This window comes from Lepus europaeus, chromosome 6 (assembly GCF_033115175.1).
Source record: "Lepus europaeus isolate LE1 chromosome 6, mLepTim1.pri, whole genome shotgun sequence".
Lineage (NCBI taxonomy): Eukaryota > Metazoa > Chordata > Mammalia > Lagomorpha > Leporidae > Lepus > Lepus europaeus.
In genome coordinates, this window is record NC_084832.1 from 130,756,088 (window position 1) to 130,775,851 (window position 19,764).

The 19,764-nt window shown below is 56.4% G+C and overlaps 1 protein-coding gene across 2 annotated transcripts in view; it reads left to right on the forward strand.

Moving 5' to 3' along the window:
- ANO6 (anoctamin 6) overlaps positions 1 to 19,764 on the forward strand; it is a 141,303-nt gene that overhangs the window by 37,328 nt on the left and 84,211 nt on the right. For both annotated transcript variants that reach the window (XM_062195106.1, XM_062195107.1), the window contains one exon: positions 19,355 to 19,434. In XM_062195106.1, the coding sequence (XP_062051090.1) occupies positions 19,355 to 19,434 (80 nt within the window). The remainder of the gene's footprint in view (positions 1 to 19,354; positions 19,435 to 19,764) is intronic.

The following is a 19,764-nucleotide window of genomic DNA, read 5'->3' on the forward strand; positions in this document are numbered from 1 at the left end:
CGGGCCCCAGCGAGCGTGTCGTGTAGAGTTCCTAACTTTTTACTCACCAGCCGGTCTCCGCGCATTGCTGAGAATCACCGACTGCGTGCCCCGGCCTTGCAAGGCGCTGGTGGTGAAGCAGAAGCCGCTTCCTCCCGTGTGCAGCTCAGCGAACCAGGGCCAGGACCCCAGGACGAGATCCCAGCCTGCCTGCCAGGGAGAGCGTTTCGGCAGAATGTATCTGGCGGGGGGATTTCGATTCAGGCCAGGGAACGGAGATTCCTGTGCCCTTCGGGGGGCCCCGGGGTGAGCTCCCACGGCGCACGTGCAGTGCGGGGAGCTGCGGTGTCTGCAGGCAGCAGTGCCCGGCAGCGTGTTGAGGACTGATGGCTCGTCCTGGTCTTGCCCAGTACCTGGCTCTGGGCAGCTGCGTTCCGTTAACATCTCTGGGTTACATTTCTCGGCGTCTTTGGATTCGGATGTTCAGTCTTTTCCTGTGGCTTCAAAGGAAGAGAAAGAAAACGTCTCTTGCCCTCCGGCATGCTGTTTTGCTGAAGATTTGGCTTGGCCAGTGTCCTGTTGTCACTGGAGAATATTTCAGGTTCGCAGCGTTGGCGCTGCTCATGCCCTGGAACCAGAGGGTTGTCTCTGAGAGCAAGGTTGCAGCTGCTGCTGCTTTAGCCTATGGCCAGGGGAGAGAGAGAGAAAGGGAGGGAGAGGGAGAGAGAGAGAGAGAGTAGCGGCTTTCCTGGGTGGCAAATTGAGAGCGAAATGATTTGGAGCCAAGACTGCAAACTGGACTGTGCTGTCGGGTGGACACCAGGATGCTCAGATGCCACAGACGGGAGCTTCAGGACTGAAGCCAACCTCCCGGAGCCGGCACATCCCAGGGCAAGCGGCGGTGCGGAAGTGAAGCCACTGAACATCACGGAGAATCTTCCCGAAACAGGTATTCCTAGAGGCTTCCGGAGACAGCAAAGTAATTTAGCTGGAGGTAAATTAAAACATTTTTATTGTGAAATCACAATGTCATGTTTGCAAAAAAGGTGTAAAAGTTGAGAGTATTGACGAACAACCTTCCGGTTTTAATTGCTGCTGTTTGGATGGAAAATTGGACAAGCCAACAAAAGCTGTGGACGGGTAGCCGGCTGTTGCCATCCCAGTGTCAGGCCTGGCGTCACGTTCTGGAGGTGATGAGGAGGAGGAGGGGAAGGAGGGCTCTCGGGCACAGGGCAGTGAGTCTGGCGCTGTGCTGCTGCGTGCCTGTAACTGCCCCGGGCCGGGTCGGGCATCACCTTCTCCAGGAAGGCGCCCAGCGGCATCGTCCACCGTTGGAATCCATCCACGCCTGTCTGCTCCCAGGTCCTCTGAGCGTTCTGTGGACAGCGGCCTCTTACGTCCTGATTGTGAGCCTTTGGCCTGGGTCGGCAGAGGGCCGGCTCCGGCTTCCCTGCGAGCTCTTCTCCAACAAGAATTGGTGACGCCGAAGTCAAGGGGACCCCGGCACGCTGTTGGGGCATTGCAGATGAGTGCATCGAGGCTGGAAGACAGGGAAGACTTCCTGCAGACTTAAATATCAGCGCCGAGTGGCCCAGCAGCCTCACTCCTGGGAGTGTCTCCAGGGGAAATGAGATCGGCGTCTTGAATAGATGTGCACGCCCTCCTGCTCATGCGGTGCTACAGTGGCCAGGGTTCGGAGGCAATGGACGTGCCCACTGCTGCGTGCAGGGAGATTAAGTGGGTTGCTCACTCCAAAGAAGTGTCCACCCATGGGAGAGCCGAGCCTGCCCTGGTCACAGCCTGGGTGAACCTGGAGGACGTCCTAAGGGGCAGACCCTGCGTTGCCTCACTGACAAGTGGTGCCACCAAAGCAAAGCCCCTGGATGCAGAGGGTGGGGCAGGGGTGCATGGGGGAGACGTGGGCGTGGGGTGGGAGGGCACAAAGCCGGGTTTCACGGGAGCAGTTTCTGGGACCCAGTGCCTCGTCCGGAGAGCGAGGGGGCCGTTTGTTCCTGTGATCACAGTGCCTGTCAAGTCGTCACAGGTCTGTCCGTGAAATATTCTAGAAGAGAGGGAGGATGGCTGGTGTGGGTCTGAAATCCCACAGTGTCGGAGAGTTCTGTGCTCTGGTCCTGAGATCTGGGGAACGGTGGTCGCTGTGTTGCTGCTGCACAAGGCGTAGCATCCCGCCCGGCAGATCTGGTTCCCTTTGCGGGGAGCCCCGGACTCTTCCATGTGTTCGCCTGCCCCTCGGAGCTGTCGCTGGATCTCGGTGGCTTCCTGGGAGAGCCGTGGAGGGGGCTTGGGGAGAGAGCGCTTCCCCGTTCCCGAGCAGCCTCATAGCACGGCTCTGTAGATACAGTGGTGCAAACTCTGCAGGTGACCTTTCCCCCCCGGGACCACGGCGACCGATGACGAGGCGGGGAGTCCGTCCCTCTCAGCGCAGACGCGCACGAGCGAGGTGGAGGTGGGAGGAGCAGTGCCGGGCAGTGCCAGCTGGAGAGACGCTGAGGCTCTGGGGGCCACGGGGCGCCCGTGCACCGCTCTGTGCGCCCCAGCGAGTTCACCTGCTGCCTTTTGGGACTGTCTGGGATTGTTTCTCTCCGCGGTGGCTGAATCTGCAGGTGTGGGGCCTGCTTTGCCTTCAGAGGGTTCACCTCTGAGCCTCACGGTGGCGTTGTGTTTGGTCTCACCTGGCTGGATTGTGAGCTCCTAAGGCATGTTCTTGTGTGCACCAGCTATGAGATGTGTTGGAAGACTGAAGGAGTGGCTTCGTGCTCTGGTACCCCGTTACACACCTCCCTGATGTCCCTTGTGCCCCGTTGCTCTGTCCCCTGAAGGCAGGTCTGCGAAGTTCTGTGTCTGGGGCTCTGGCCTCCTGCTCGGATCGTCCCCGTTGCGCATCTTTCCCGTCACTCTGAGGGTCCAGGCTGTGTGCGGCTGTTTCCAGGGAAGGCCCTCTGGGTGGCACTGAGCAGTTTCCCACTTCCTCTGGAAATAACTGCTGCCTTTGTCTTCCCCCTTCCCTTGCTGCTGGAGCTTTGTGCGTATTTACGTTATTTATTTGAGAGCGAGCGAGCGAGCAGGAGTGTATGCACACGGGAGTGCCCCGTCTGCTCGTGCAGTCCCCAGAGGCCTGGGAGCTCCCTCCGGGTTGCCCATGTAGGTGACGGGAACCCTGCTACTTGAACAGGCACCACTGCCTCCCAGGGTGTGCATCAGGAGCCAGAGCCAGGCATGGCACGTGGTGCTCAGATAGCGGACATGGGCATCTAACCGTGAGGCCCAACGCCTGCACCACCCAGGGCCCCGAGTACCGGTCACAGGCTCCTGGTTCCCAGGCAGTGTCCCACGCTGAGCTCTGCTTCCAGGCTGACTGTCTCAGTCCGCTCGTGTCCTTGAACTCGATTGGCCTTCCAGTCCAACCTGCCCATCCTGTCTCTCCCCTCTGTCTCTGCACCTCCTCCCCCATTTCCCAAGCCAGAACTCAGGTGGCCTCCTTGTCCTGTCCTCCCCCAGTGCCTTCAGCTCTGCCTTCAGCATGGTAGTGGGTTGACCCCCCCCCCCCAGCCCAGGCCGAGTTTGCCACGCCCCTCCTTGACAGCAGTCAGATGACTGGCAAGCTGTTTTTTTGTTTGTTTGTTTGTTTGTTTTTGTTTTTTGTTTTTGACAGGCAGAGTGGACAGTGAGAGAGAGAGAGACAGAGAAAGGTCTTCCTTTGCCATTGGTTCACCCTCCAACGGCCGCCGCAGCTGGCACGCTGTGACCAGCGCACTGCGCTGATCCGAAGCCAGGAGCCAGGTGCTTTTCCTGGTCTCCCATGCGGGTGCAGGGCCCAAACACTTGGGCCATCCTCCACTGCATTCCCGGGCCACAGCAGAGAGCTGGCCTGGAAGAGGGCAACCAGGACAGAATCCGGTGCCCCGACCGGGACTAGAACCCGGTGTGCCGGCGCCGCAAGGCGGAGGATTAGCCTAGTGAGTTACGGCACCGGCTGGCAAGCTGTTTCTATGTCGTTGCTGTCTGCGCAGGAGCAGGGTGTCTGCCGCCTTGCCGGCCTCTCAAGCCTTTACTGGAAGTCACGTGCATCCTTGACCTTGTCCTTGGGCATCAGTGTTTTCTGCCCTCCCCTTCTCCCTGTGTGGCCACTGCGCCTGCTCCTCGTGTCTCACCTGCAGTGGCAGCCCTTGGAGGCGTCCTGGGACCACCTGCCCAGTGCCTGCCTGCTGTCCCCTGGGTGCTGCAGCCCCTGCGCTCCCTCTGGCCAGCAGGTGGGGGTCAGTCATTGACACGGTGCCTGTGTTTGCCTCACACAGCCCAGCGCCCTGAGCACACGGACGTGTCAGGGTTGGCTCTTCTGCGTGGGGCACGGTGCCAGCTCGGGTGCCTTCTGTGTGAAGTGCTCACGCCCTGAGGTGTTACAGAGTCCGTCCTCCACTTCCGCGGCCCAGGGCTCCTGTGGTTGAGAGCTGTGCTGTCCGCATCCTGCTAAGCCGGTTGTTCCACCTCCCAAAACTGACACCGCCCCTCTCTGGGCTCCTGTTCTCCGAGCAGGGAGCAGAGCCGAGCACTCTGGGCTGCAGCTGTCAGTCGAGGTTCTGATGGCTGCGTCTGAGGCACGGATCGCACGCGCGACACAGGTCCCACACGTGCCCTGACACTGCATTTTACCCCCTTCAGCTGTTCTGGCTGGGAGGTGTGGGAAGTCCCCGGACAGGAGGCAGGAGACCTGGGCTTCTGGGAGGTGTGGGAAGTCCCCGGACAGGAGGCAGGAGACCTGGGCTTCTGGGAGGTGTGGGAAGTCCCCGGACAGGAGGCAGGAGACCTGGGCTTCTGGGAGGTGTGGGAAGTCCCCAGACAGGAGGCAGGAGACCTGGGCTTCTGGGAGATGTGGGAAGTCCCTGGACAGGAGGCAGGAAACCTGGGCTTCCTCCTGGTTTCCTCCTAACTCTAATCCAGCCCTTCCCTCTTGGGCCATCTTCTGCTGGTTTCCCAGGCGGTACCAAGGGATGGGAACAGGATGTCCGAAGCCCGTTGTTGCCGACAGGTAGTGGAGATGGAGACCAGGGTGGCCGCCCCTGGAAGAGAGGCAGACTTTTCTCTGCTGCTGTGTTGTCAGGAAGTCTCGGTCGTTCTGATATCTTCAAAGCCTCCTGCAAAACTGCAACAACTCACACTTCGTGAACAGGAAGCTGTGGAACGTTAAAAATTCCTGCTTTTTCTTTTCCTGGGCGCTATTTGGAGCTATTTTCAGCTGATAGCGGTTCAGCTCGGAGGCTTGGGTTCCTGTTCCTGGAGGTGAGCGCTGGTTGTGAGCGCAGAGATCGGCCTCTGTGGGCTTCCGAGTGGCCCTGTGTGGGGAGATAAGAGCCCTACCCCATGTTCTGCTGTGTCCCTGCTGGGCAGGACAGGGTGGACACTGCGAGTCACCATGGTCTTGCCTTGCGGGTCTGATTACAGGCCACGGCTGCCCACTGTGGCCAGCACAGCGATAGAGGAGGACAGGGCTTGTGGGGCCAGCGGCCCTGAAACAGCGTCTCTGCTGGGCAGGACGAGGGCCTGTCTCACAGAGGCTCCCACCTGGGCTCCAGCACTGACCCTGGGCAACTGTTGGCGTGGGGACGAAGCCCAGAGGGAGGGGCAGAGCTCGGAGCAGCGGGGGGGGAGGGGGGGACTGAAGGCGAGCCCAGCACTCTCGGGTCATGCACAGCCACTGTGTCCCCAACTGCCCCTGTCTTGCCCAAGGTGAAGCCTGGGGGGGGCTGTTCTCTCCCTTCCTCTGGAACGCACACGCGCACACGCACACGCACACGCACACACACGCATGCGAGGGAATTTCAAAGTCTGCACAGAAGCCCGGGGTTCAAAGCAGCAGTTGACTTTGGTGTGACGAGCTTTCTGAGATCCCTGCATCGTCATTTTACGATACACATTCTCTTTCTTTCTTTTTTTTCTTTAAAAAAAGATTTATTTATTTTTATTTGAAAGAGTTACAGAGAGACAGAAGTAGAGGTAGAGAGAGAGGTCTTCCATCCGCTGGTTCATTCCCCAGATGGCCGCAATGGCTGAAGCTGTGTCTATCCAGAACCAGGAGCCAGGAGCTTCTTCTGGGTCTCCCACGTGGGTACAGGGGCCGGAGCACTTGGGCCATCTTCTGCTGCTTTCCCAGGCCACAGCAGAGAGCTGGATTGAAAGTGGAGCAGCTGGGACTAGAACCGCTGCCCATATGAGATGCCAGCACTGCAGGTGGTGGCTTTACATGCTACACTGCAGTGCCGGCTGTTCAATACACGATTTCTTTGTATTGTGAAAATAACATTTTTGTGCCAAAATGAAGTCAGAATTTTCATTCCTTTTCCCCTCAGGCATTTGAAGTACCATGATGTTTGTGTACACATACGTGATCTGTGACACACTACACGCATGTTTAAGATAATAACTTGCATGATGTACAGACATGTGGCTTTTATTTACATGGTGAGCAGTGTCAGAGATGGGTGAGATGTGAAGTTACAGCGAACGCGTGAACTGCAGCAGCGGGAGCTGCTGTCCTCAGCCAGAGCGGGTGGTCAGTGGGTGCCCCGGAGGGCCCGGGCACCCTGAGCCACGGCGTTGAGGAGTTTGGACCGTGGGACCGTGCAGTCAGCACAGTGGAAGAGGCCGGTGAAAGTTGTTCTCTGTTTATGGTAACCTCTTATCTTTATTGTTGTATTGTGATTGCACAGCAGCGTGCGCACACTGTACAAGTGTTCCACTCCTGGCTCTGTGCAGTCTGCTAACTGCCCTCCCTCCCTCCCTCTGGGCCACGGCTCGGGGGGAGGCAGTTCCTTGGAGATTTCCCTGTGCACGTGTGAGTGCTTGCTTCTGCACGCTTCCTCCATGTTAACCCGGCTCACTGCTGCGCTCTGGGGAAGCCTTGCTTTGTTCCACACCTCAACAGGTGCAGCTTCCTGTAGGTGCTGTGGTGCTGCCGGAGCTTCGTGCTGTATTTGGACTTGTGGACACACGCGTACGTGTTTATGCCTTTGCGTGTGTACAGGGTTTGTGCGGCACATTTGTGAAGTGGACTTGCAGGGTCAGAGTATGCACATTTGCATTGTGATAATGGTGGCCAACCACTGGGCTGGCTCATCTGCTTTCTTAAGACGGAAGAAAGTTGAGTGTGAGAACTGCTGATGAGGGGGAGCAAAGAATAGATTGGAAGTCCAGGAAGAAGTGCTGGATGATCCGTAGTGAGGAGGCTGTGGGATGAGAGCCTGTGGGGGGTGGGGACAGTGAGGCTGAGACCCGGGGGGAGGGGTTGGGAGCCTGCAAGCAGCAGTCTGGCAGCACCTGCATGTGGGTGAGTCAGTACGTGGTGTGTGGGTGAGCCAGCACACACGTGTGGGTGAGCCAGCACATGTGGTGGTGCCTGTGGGTCTGTGTGACGGCGCCCACCTCCACGCTCTCCCTGCAGCCTGGGAGGTGAGGTTCCCTGCCGGGCCTGGGGAGGGGTCTCCTTACTTGGAGCCCCTGCCCAGTCCGCCAGGGCTCGCGCGCAGGCGTTTCCCATCTTCCGTTCCAGTCCCGCTGTGGAGCCTGTGGGTGCTCACTCCCGGCGTGACTGCGTGTACACCTTCTGCCCGCCCCCACCCTTGTGCTCACCGTCACGGCGTGGCTCCAGCCTGGGGTTTCTCCCCAGAGCAGCCTTGTGGGTGTCTCCTGTAGCCTTCTGGGCTCCAGCTGCCACCAGGCTGGGCCAGGAGTCTGTGTGGGTCCCCGGTCACTGCACGGTCCTCGTCTCCACGCGTGGCCCTCGTGTGTTTAGTTAGCAAAAGGCTTCACAGGAAGTTGCCCTCGTGGCCGCCTGTCCCTCTCAGGCCTGTGGTTCTCAGCCCCTGGGGCGTGTTGAACGCCGGTCGTTACTTGCGTGGGAGAATCTGATGCCCGGAGCACACAGAGGAGGGACAGGGCAGAAGCAGGCCTTGGTGGGCTCACGAAGGGCCCACAGCTGCAGCTGCTCGGGGAGGGGCGGGTGGAGGTGTCACGCATCATGTGTGTAATGGACATGCGTCAGACCCCCACATCCCTGAGCCCCTTCGCAATATTCACATGACGTGTTTATTCCTTTGAAGTCTCAGGGATGTTCCCGTCACCGGGGAGCCCTGCTTCAGAGCAGTCAGGCGGGCGGCTGGGCTGTCGAAGCTGCCCGGTCACCCTTGACCCCAGCCGTGTCAGCTCCAGCAGCAGCACGAGTTTGCACCGTCAGCCCGAGTAGCACCAGAACCACCAGAGCTGCTCCCCGCAGAAGGGATTGTGTCACGTCGGTTTGTTACTGGGCTGTTGGGCTACAGAGGTGCCCATAACCTGCGAAATCCACATGGTGGCCGCGGTTCAGAAGCATCCAAGTCAGAACTCAGCGGAGAACGCTTGCAGGAGGGATTGAGACAGCGCTGCCATGGGCCTTGAGCTCTCTTCGCTGCCAGCGTTGGACCAGATTCCCATGCGTTTTCCCTCATTTTTGATGTAGCAGAACATTCAATAAAACCCGTGTTCTGCAGTCTGTCTTCTTCAAAAAAGTGAGAGAATTCCAAGGAAAGCTTTTTTATTATTTTTTAAAAGATAGATTGATTTATTTGGAAGTGAGAGAGAGGAGGGACACAGATCTTCCATCCGCTGGTTCACTCCCCAAATGGCTGCAACGGCCAGAGCTGCGCCAGGCTGGGGGCCAGGAACCAGGAGATTCTTCTGGGTCTCCCACGTGGGTGCAGGGCCCCAAGCACTTGGGCCACCTTCCACTGCTTTCCCAGGCACATTAGCAGGGAGCTGGATTGGAAGTGGAGCAGCTGGAACTTAAACCGGTGCCCACATGGGATGCCGGTGCTGCAAACAGCTTACGCGGGTGGCTGGATACACTGCCGGCTCTCCCAGGTAGGCAGTGTGGCCCAGGATCTGGGTCCCGTCCTGTGACTCCGGGTTCTTCGGGCAGTGTGTTGGTGGGTGACTGTGGGTGCCTGGATGTGGCTGTGAGTGCAGTGGGGTGTCTGCACTCCTGGGGCTCCCATGCTCAGGATGCAGGTACCCCTTAGGGACTGCCCAGGGCCCTGCCGGGAAGGGCTGTTCACTGGGGGGCTGGGGCGGCCTCTCTGAGGCAGGGGTCTTGAACAAGGACCGACCCGATTAACAGGAGGATAGGATCCCTACAGCCGGGGGTGGTGAGAGTGGGTGAGGGCACCATCGTGCGATGCTGGGTTCAGGTTCTGACTGTGAGTGGTGAGACCCCCAGCAGCACACTTGCCACCTGTGTGCCCCTTCATCAGTGATGTGCAGGCGCCTGTCACAACTGTACAGCCACTGGTGAGGAGGCAGGGAACTAGGGGTGCAGCAGAGGTAGTGAGCACCCCTCGGGGCAGCTGGGAGAAGGCTGTTCCTCGGAGGACTTCGAAAGTTCAGCTGTTTGGATTTATGGTGGGCTGGGATGTGGGGCAGGGGAGCAGGGGAGCTCCTCTGGTTTTGGGGGAAGACTGGACAGACTCAGGCTGGTGCTTCCGGCTGCATGTGCGCAGCTTGATTTTGTTCATGATAGAAAGTTTGCAGAATCCAGACAAGTATTGAGAAAATAAAAACCCCTGGCTTCCCGCTGCTTGGTGTCCTCTGCTTAAATTTTACTGCACACGTCTTAGATCACACAGCGTGTAAGGTGGTTTTTTGTTTTGTTTTGTTTTTGACAGGCAGAGTGGACAGTGAGAGAGAGAGACAGAGAGAAAGGTCTTTCTTTGCTGTTGGTTCATCCTCCAATGGCCGCCGCGGCCGGCGCGCTGCAGTCAGCGCACCGCACTGATCAGGAGCCAGGTGCTTCTCCTGGTCTCCCATGGGGTGCAGGGCCCAAGAACTTGGGCCATCCTCCACTGCACTCCCGGGCCACAGCAGAGAGCTGGCCTGGAAGAGGGGCAACCGGGACAGAATCCGGCGCCCCGACCGGGACTAGAACCTGGTGTGCCGGCGCCGCGGGCGGAGGATTAACCTATTGAGCCGCGGCGCCAGCCTAAGGGTTTGACTTGGTTGTTAGAGCAAGGCAGCCTTCCGTTCCTTGGGAGCCGGTCAGTGGCGAAGGGGGGTTAGGGCACAGGCCGGGGTGGGTGGGAGCTGGCTCAGTGGCCAAGTGGAGATAAGGGCACAGGCCGGGGGTGGGGCAGTGCTGAGTGTGACCGGCTTGTTCGAGTTAGAATGTCCTCAGGATTGCGTCTGCTGTGGTGTGTGTCAGGACGCCCTTCCTTTTTAAGGCTGAGTAGTATTCCGTGCTGGGCTTTGTTTTTGGGCTGGACTGGTCTGCCTTTGGCAGACGAGTGATTGTGCTGTAGAGATGCCAGTGCCTGCCGGGTCCTGCTTTCAGTTTTGGGGTATATGCTATTTCTTACCTAGTTTTTTTTTTAAATATTTATTTATTTTTATTTGAAAGTCAGAGTTACACAGAGAGAGGAGAGGCAGAGAGAGGTCTTCCATCCGTTTGTTCACTCCCCAGATGGCCACAACGGCCAGAGCTGCACCGATCTGAAGCCAGGAGCCAGGAGCTTCTTCCAGGTCTCCCACATGGGTACAGGGCCCAAGGACTTGGGCCATCTTCCACTGCTTTCCCAGGCCACAGCGGAGAGCTGGATCGGAAGAGGAGCAGCCGGGACTAGAACCGGCGCCCATACGGGATGCCGGTGCTTCAAGCCAGGGCGTTAACCCGCTGCACCACAGCGCTAGCCCCTCTTACCTAGTTTTATGATCCACCTGTTCACATCGCAACATTTTGCTGAAGCTTTCTGTGTCACGAATATTCTTCCAGCAGTTATTTTAAGTATTTCCTGCCATGTATCTGTGCAGTAATTGATGTAAGCAGCCAACTGTTGTTTCCTGTATGCGGAGTTCTAGGATCAGCGGGTACCACCAGTGGTGCAGCTCACTGCCCAGGGAGGTCGTGGCGCCCAGCGCCGGCAGCGTGCCCCCTGTACCCTGCGCCCTTGTGGGTTTTGGTATTAGCAGCATACAGGTGAACTTGGTATGGCACTGCTGTGTTTGTGTTTGTTTGTTTGTTTGTTTATAATCGGAACTTAGACTCCACGTTCAGGGTTACAGTTTGTATGTGGCGCATTGCTGCGGGAGCTGGGGTTGGTTAAGATTCAGCTTGCCGGTTGCTGAGAGGAGACGACGGTGGGTCCTTTCTTCTGCCAGTCAGTTATTCATTCCATGGCGCTCGGCTGGCTGTTTGCTGTGTGTGTGCCCAGGCTGCTGTCCTGGAGTTGGCGATCTGCTGTTATTGTGTGCTCGATCCGGTCTGCCCCGTTACAGGATCACAATTCAAAAGCCTAAGAAGTGCTGAAACCGTTTTGGTGATTGATTTTGTTGTAAAACCTGCTAGATGTAAACTGAGTCAGTGAAGGAGCCCGGCCTCAGCCATCGGCCGTTGGCACACTGTTGATATTTTTGTTACCCCCTCAGAGCAGGTGTTCCGGTTGGCGGCACACCCTGAATGCCTCTGGGTGTGGACTGCTGCTCTAGCCCTGTGTCCATGTGAGAGCTACTGTCTTTCCAGGTTCTGCAAAGATCTGGTTTCTGAAGCACAAAGGTTGGGTGAGGGAGTGTGGACTTCCTGTGTGTCTGCGGCTGCTGCTGTTTCTCCTTCCCTTCCTAGGTTCTTGCGTCTCGGGCTGAGTGACGCGTGCTCTGGGAGGTGAAGCATGGAGTGGTGATGCAGGTGGGCTCTGAGTGCAGGGGCAGAGGATGGACGAGTGCAGGCTGCCTGCATCCCCAGCCAAGCGATCGGCCTCGCTGGAGGGCAGTGATGAGAACCAGGCCTCCGCCGAGTGCGGCCAGTGCACACTCAGGGTGGGGTTCAGCTGGGAAACCCGAGAGTCTCAGGAGACCAGAACTGCTTGGTCTTGGCCTTCCAAGATGTCCCTGGAACATATTTCCATAATTAATACCATTTGTCTTTCTAGAACATCAGTTGTTTGAGCCAGGATTTGGAAAGCAGTACCAGCATTCCTCTTCGTTATATGGTCCATTATTCATCTTAAATCTTAATTTTAAAATATCTGTTTACTCAGTGGTACAGGTTGCAGAAATGGAAAAGCACTTCCTTACATTTCTAAGAAATTGCAGGAGATCCCTAGCAGCCAAAAAAAACAAAAAACAAAAAACAAAACAAAACAAAACAAAACCAAAGGCGGAAGCCTCACACATCTTGATTTCAGAACTTACCACTGGGCTACCATAAGCAGAACAGTGTGACACTGGCTTACGGATGGATACGGACCCGTGGGATAGAAGGGAGTCCAGGAATAAACCATCTGTGTGTGGCCGGTTGATTTCTGGAAAGGGCGCCAAGTGCACTCCGTGAGAAAAGAAGAGTCTCTTCTACAAGAGGTGTGTGGGTTTCCATATCCAAAAAGAATGAGGTTGAATCCCCGCCTCATGTCAACACAGAGGTGACTCAGAATGGATCAACGGAACAGCTGAAACTGTAAAATTCTTAGAAGAAAGCATAAAGTGACCTTGAGCTTAGAACACAAAAAGCATGAGAAACTGAAAGGAGATAAATTGTATTTTACCAAAAGATGTGTGATGTGTGTATCAAAGATACATCATATATATGAAATAGAGCTAGCTGTCTGTGCATGTCATCAGGAAACTGAACAGATAGCTTCAGAATGGGAGAAGCACTTGAACAGCATGTACATACTGGTAAGTCATTGATAGCCACAATATATAGAGAATTCCTGCATTGAACAACAACAAAAATCGCAGAAAACAGGCAAAGAACCTGAGCAGACATTCCTCCAGAGAGGGTGTGCTTGCTTGTGGAGCCACGGCTGATGAGTGTGGCTGAGGCGTCCACCCGTGGAGGAGAGAGTTTCCAGACATGGGCAGCGTGGTGGATCTCCAGACTCCCTGCGCGACCTGTTCCTCGCTTCCCGTGCAGGCCAGTCCTCCCCGGGTTTTCAGTTGTCCCTTCCTTTCTGAGGGCAGTTCGGTTCCCGTGCCGCCTTTGTTGAGGTGGTGTGAGTAGTCACACACACGCTCCTGCCACCTAGATCCACCCTTGGCACAAGTCCTGTCTGTTTTGTGGAGCTTCTCCCTTAGTTCTTCTAATCTAACCCCTTGTGCATAAGTTCTGCATTTTTTAATTATTTTTTTTTAAATTTATTTATATTTGACAGGCAGAGTGGACAGTGAGAGAGAGAGAGAAAAGTCTTCCTTTTCTGTTGGTTCGCCCCCAATGGCCGCTGCGGCCGGCGCGCTGCGCTGATCCGAAGCCAGGAGCCAGGTGCTTCTCCTGGTCTCCCATGGGGTGCAGGGCCCAAGCACTTGGGCCATCCTCCACTGCACTCCCTGGCCACAGCAGAGAGCTGGACTGGAAGAGGAGCAACCGGGACAGAATCCGGCGCCCCGACCGGCACTAGAATCCAGGGTGCCGGTGCCGCAGGCAGAGGATTAGCCTGTTGAGCCGCGGCTCCAGCCTAGTTCTGCATTTTTAAATTGCTCTTCAAGGTGTGTCAATCTGTTACACATTGAAGCAGTTATTTGCTAGTTGTGTTTGCTTTTTGGTTTATGTTTACAATGTTATCTTAATTCCTCACAAGCTTACATGTAGCATCCAGAGCCCCTTGGATAATTCACAGCCGCTTAGGAGACAAATTAATGGATTCCAGTTTTGGAATCAGGTTCAGATTCTCATTGTCTCACTACTGGTTGTTGACTTGGAGTAACTCACAACCTTGCACAACATCTGTGAAAACAGGGACAAAATAGAAGTAAGTAAGATCAGATGTTTAGAAATGCCAGGCACAGAACAATACACCCCATACATTTCCACGTACATTTCTTCGCATCCCTGAGTCTGTGCCGTGAACTTAACGTGTACCGACCTAGTGCTTTATTTTTTTACAACATGCCTTTGATTTTTCATTTGTATCATTGCAGTGCCCTGTGAGATAAGCAGGGAGAGCAGCGTCATTGCCATCGTGAGATAAATAAGCTGATAGAAGCATTGCTCAGGATCATACAGCTAAGACAGTACAGGTCAAGAGGTAACCACACCCGGGTCCTGGAGGCGTGCCCAGTGCCCTTTGTTGCCGGCCTCGTTATCTTCTTGTCTGCTCTTCCTTGTGCATTCGCTGCGTCTCGGATCATTTCACTGGCAGCCAGTCACTGTCCACCGCCACCGCGCCGGTGCTGTGAGTTGTGTGACGTGTGGGTGCCTAATGCAGATGACCTTTATTCCTAGGGCACTGCTTTGGTTGGACCCAGGAGTTTCCTGATGAAGGATAGTAGATGTTCTGAATTATACAAGGGTCGATATGGCTCGTTTATTGGCAGTTTATCTAAGTGTCAGTCAACTCTGTTGTCCCTGTCTCACGATGGAGATGCTGAGTGCTGTTTACTCCATTTCTCACTGGGAGACAGGAAACATGGGAGCTGCCGCTCAGCGCGCGCCGTGGTGGACTGCAGATAAATGAATGTCAGGACTAGAAGGTCAGCCTAGCTGTATTAGCTGCGTTGATAATGTTCTGAAAATATATTTGAGTTTTCATTTCATTTTTAACTGTATGGGACTATTGCTGAATTTAGAAAAAGTGTATATTGAGTGGGCTTTTTTTTAAGATTTGTTTGTTTATTTGAAAGTCAGAGTTACACAGAGAGAGAAGGAGAGCAGAGAGGGAGAGAGGGGGAGAGAGAGAGAGAGAGAGAAGTCTTCCATTTGCTGGTTCACTCCCCAATTGGCCTCAACGGCCAGAGCTGTGCCGATCTGAAGCCAGGAGCTTCTTCCAGATCTCTCACGTGGGTGTAGGGGCCCAAGGACTTGGGCCATCCTCCACTGCTTTCCCAGGCCATAGCAGAGAGCTGGATCAGAAGTGGAGCAGCTGGGACTCAAACCAGCGCCCATACGGGATGGTGGCACCTCAGGCAGCGGCCCTCGCCGCCATGCCACAGCACCGGCACTGAGCAGGCTTCGTTTGACCAAAATGCTCAGTCACTGAATTTTCCCTGGAGTAAACCAGTTGATAGTGTTCCTTGAAAAAAGTTTTTAATTTTGTTTTTCTGTGATCATGAAGTTTTATTGTGTTGTGTTTGTAAGGCGGAGATAGAGACAGAGTGAGGTCTCCCTCCACTGGCTCACTCCCCAGAGCGCACAGTAGCCGGGACTGAGCCAGGTGCCAGAAAGTCGGTCCAGGTTCCTCCTGTGGGTGGCGCCCTCGTGCGCTGCCTCCCAGAGTGCACATCAGCAGAAGGGTGCACTGGGACCCAGGACTGCAGTGTGATGCGCAGGCTCCCCGCGTGGTGTGCTGCCCGCTGTGTCGGTGCCCGACCTGCCCCCCAGCCGATAGACGTCTTAGAGCACCCTGTCCGCCCGTCTGTCCAGCCTGGCACTACAGGGCGTGTCTCGGGTTCCTTTCTTGAGGAAGGGAGGAGTGTGGCTCCTCTCGGCGCCCGCAGGGTGTGTGGCGGGCGCTGGCCTTTGTCCCGCCTGGGACTCACCGGCCCTTCCCGCACATCCACGCAAGCGTGCAGGGACGTGGGGATCAAAGTCATTCCATCACATCCCGAAACCAGTTCTGTTCTCGTCAGTCCTTTTGCTTTAAAGCTTTTTTTCTATTTATTTGAAAGGCAGAGTTACAGAAAGAGAGGGGTGGAAAGGTCTTCCATGTGCTGGTTTACTTCCCAAATGACTGCAGCCTCTAGGGCTGGTCCAGGCCGCAGTGAGGAGCCAGGAGCTTCGTCTGAGTCTCCTCGTGGCAGGGACTCAGGCACGTGGCTGCCTTCTGCTGCTTTCCCAGGCGCGTTAGAAGGAAGCTGGATCAGAAGTGGAGCAGCCGGGATTCAAACGGCGGTTATGTGGGATGCTGGCCTCACAAGCAGCGCCATGACGCCGGCCCTTAAACAACCTTCTTCCCCTGTCTTTTAAGAAACGGTTAACACTGAAGTCCCAGACTTGTTACACTCCAAATGCTGAAATTAAGCGGATCACTTGCGATGCCATTCGAGCCAGTGCTTCTGCTGGACGAGGCGAGGCGTGGTGGCAGGACCAGACGTTCGTTTTCAAGGTCCTGGGAGAAACGCTTCATGCAAAGAACGAGGACGAACTTGTTTTGCCGTCTCAGATGCCCCCCTTCCGCATTCTGTCCCCGTTTTAGCAAAACGCCGTCCGGGTCACCTTGATCGTGATGGTTTTATTTTTGCTGAGGAGTGAACTTCTTGGTTGTGTTAGATCATGAGAAATGAGGCTCTCACAGCCCCTGGGTGCTGGAAGCATAATGATCGTGTCCGCGTCATAACTCATGGGCTCCTGGGGCCGTAGCAGGTCGTGGGGCAGCAGCTGGGGCTGTGTTCTGCCTGGGTGATGTTTCGCTAAAGCCGCTTCTGTTTGCACTCACTCACACCACGGTTTCTCTCTTGTGCTAAGCGTTAATCTGTCCACTTCCATCAGCGGAGGAGTAACTGGAGCTGTCAGTAGCCCTCGAGGGGCCCTCACAAAGCCTTCCAGGCCACAAGGTGCCTTTGGGCGTCTGGGAGCGCTGGGTGGTGCGTGGGGTGGCTCCCCGAGCCTGCGCTTTCATCAGGACGAGACCGGCACTCTGGCGGCGCTGTCCCGTCTGTGGGCCCCAGGTGGAGTGGAGAGAGTGACCGTCGGTGCTCCAGGGGTCTCTGATGTCAGCATGAGTCAGCCTGCCAGGTTTACAGCCCCCGTGTAGCAATCATGAGCAGTGTCAGGTTCCCCTGACTTGCTGGCTCTGCAGAGAGCAGTAAATAGATCATAAATACCACAGCCCTGACGTCCTCGGCGCCCCTCTGGCCGCTGTGGAAAGGTCAGGCCTTGTCCTGCCCCTCGCCCGCGTCTGCCAGGCTGTGAGCGCACTGTCACAGCTCAGGGGGGAGCTGGACGGCACCTACCTGGACAGCTCTGCTCCAATGCCTGAGCGCCCAGCCCGGAGCCCGGCACTCTGTGGGTGACGTCTTGGGCTCCTGCTGGAGGCGCCTCAGTTTCCACCTGGGCTGCAGCTTTGCAGGCCTCCCTCCTGTTGGGGGTCCCGCTGGGCTCACCTGCAGGGGTCCTTGGTCCTCAGAGCAGTTGGAGCCACTTGTCGGTGCTGTCACTTCTATGGTGCCTGCTCTCAGGCCCCTAGGGGACAGCACTGCGAGTTAAGTGCATGAGTACAGGTGTTTTATCCCCTGTACTCTGTGTGAACCTGAAATCCAATCGAGAGGACGGGAGACCTCTCAGTGTGGAGCTGCCCCCAAGCTCGCGGGGCTGGCTCGGCCAGGCGCTGCTGGTGTCCGGGCTTTGTCCCCAGTCCCTGAGCGGGCTCCTCCCCTGCTCGGGCTGAGCCAGCTTCTCCAGGGCTGCCAGAAGGTGCTCCTCTGGCTCCTCTGCACCAGGCAGAACCCAGCAGCCTGGGCTAGAACATAGCACGACACAGCCGTGGCAGACACAGCCATGGCACATAGCCGCGGCAGACACAGCCACGGCAGACACAGCCACAGCACACAGCCACGGCCACGGCAGACACAGCCACGGCACACAGCCACGGCCATGGCAGACACAGCCACGGCCACAGCAGACACAGCCATGGCACACAGCTGCGGCAGACACAGCCGCGGCAGACACAGCCACGGCCATGGCAGACACAGCCACGGCCATGGCAGACACAGCCATGGCACACAGCTGCGGCAGACACAGCCACGGCAGACACAGCCACGCCACTCACTTGTGTGAGTGTGGGAAGATACGGCCTGGGAGTGGGCTCTCCTGGGCGTCTCTGTGTCTCAGGGTCTCCCATCTCTCCCAGGGCTGGGTTCGCTGGGGCCCTAGGCATCTGCATCTCTAAGGGTCTCCTGTCTCTCCCAGGGCTGGGGCCGCTGGGGCCGCTGGGGCTCTGGGGCCCTGGTGTCTCTGCGTCTCTGAGGGTCTCCCTTGTGTCTCCCGGGTCTCTGAAGGAGACCAAGTCTGTTGATAAATGGGGCTGCATACTTAAACATTAAATAACCCATACTGACACTTGGTTAAATGTTTAAGAATGGCTCTGTAAGGTTAGTAGTGCTTTCCCTGCGTAGCCAAAAATATAATTAACTTACCAATGGCAAAATATTCGAATTCCCACCCCTGCTTCCCCCCCCCCCCAATCTGAAATTCTGTACACGTGGTTTGCGTGACTGAATTCCAGTGCTGAGCCCCAGGCCCCAGGCCGCCGCTTTGTTCTCCCCGTGTCTGTGCCTCTGGGCGGCCCCTGCCATTCATGTCTGGAACCTGCTGACGAGGGGTGACTTGCCCTCCGCGTTGTCCACTCTGCCCCTCTCTCGTGGCCCTTGGCCTGTGTGGTGGCCACTGGACGACTGTGGCTGTTGAGCTTCTGGGATGCCCCAGTTGAGACGTGTCATGAGTATAGGCACACACTGGATTTCTAAGACTTCGTAACAAAAAAGAACCATAGAAGAGCCCACTGCTAATTTGTTAAATGTAGATTACATGTTCAAGAGATAATTTAGACTTTATGGATTAAACAAATTATTAAAATTGATTTCACCTGTTTATTTTACAGTTTTACAATGAATGCTAATAAATCTTCTTGGATCCCAAAGATTTGGTTTATTTGAAAGGCAGAGTGATAGAGGGAGAGAGATTTTCCATTCGCTAATTCACTCCCCAAATGGCCACCTGCAGTGGCCTGGGCAGGGCCAGGCTGAGCCACAGCCAGGAGCTGGGAGCTCCATCAGGTCTTCCATGTGGGCTAAGGGGCCTGAGGACTAGAGCCACCTGTCCCTGCTTTCCAAGGTGCATTAGCAGAGGGCTGGATAAGAAGTGGGGCAGCCGGGGCTTGAACCTGCGCTCATTTGGGATGCCGGTGTTGCAGGCAGTGGCTTAGCCAGCTGCAGCACAGTGCCCACCCCAAGGGTCCCATTGTATTTCTACCAGATACTGTTGCTGTCCTGTATCTTAAGACAGAAAATTGCTACCTGGAATGAGTACTGGCCAGTGGCCTGAGAGGTGGCAGAGGAGCGAACGTCGGGTACTGGGGGCTCCCAGCCAGGCCTGCCGGACGTTTGTGCAGCCGCTGAGTGATTTGTGGACCCAGCCTAGAAGGTTGGCTGGGTGTCCTGTGGGCACCGCCGTCCAGCGGGGCAGCGCCGCGGGTTCTCAGTGTCCTGGGCCGAGTACAGTTGGTCTGCGAGGATCTTACGTGCTGACTGGGCGTGTGAAGGACGTGAGTCTTCATGGACGCACATGCTGACTGCACGTGCTAAACTCAGGCTGACGGCTGTTGTCCTGGTGCCGCCGACTGAGAAGCAGGGAGGCGCGAGAGCAGGGAGAGTTCCCCCCCATTGACCAATTTGTGTGTGTGTTTGTTTTCAGTGCTGGAAAACTTTGAGCAGAGTGTCAGTTCCAGCTTCGGGTCCCCGGACAGCCTGCAGGATTTCCATTCACCGGCATTTGTGAGTCTGACCTGGTGGGGTCTTCCCTCCCGAGCCTGGGGTTTCTGCACGTGCACCCTGGCCCTGCTGCGCTCCACGCCCCGTGTCGCTGGGGAGCAGTCCCCGTGCCGTGGGCTCCGCAGTTCCTTCTCTGGGCTGCTCCTGTGGTCGCTAAGGCAAGCTCATCCCGCAGCCAAGTGTCCGCTGTTTTCAAAGCTGCCACCTTCCCCGTGGTGGTGTTGCCGTGGGTTTGTGCTGCTGGTGACTGTGGGAGGCAGGTTCATTATCCAGTGCCAGCCGCGCTGCACGGGTCACAGCCTGGCGCCTTGGGTGGCAGTAGCTACATCGATG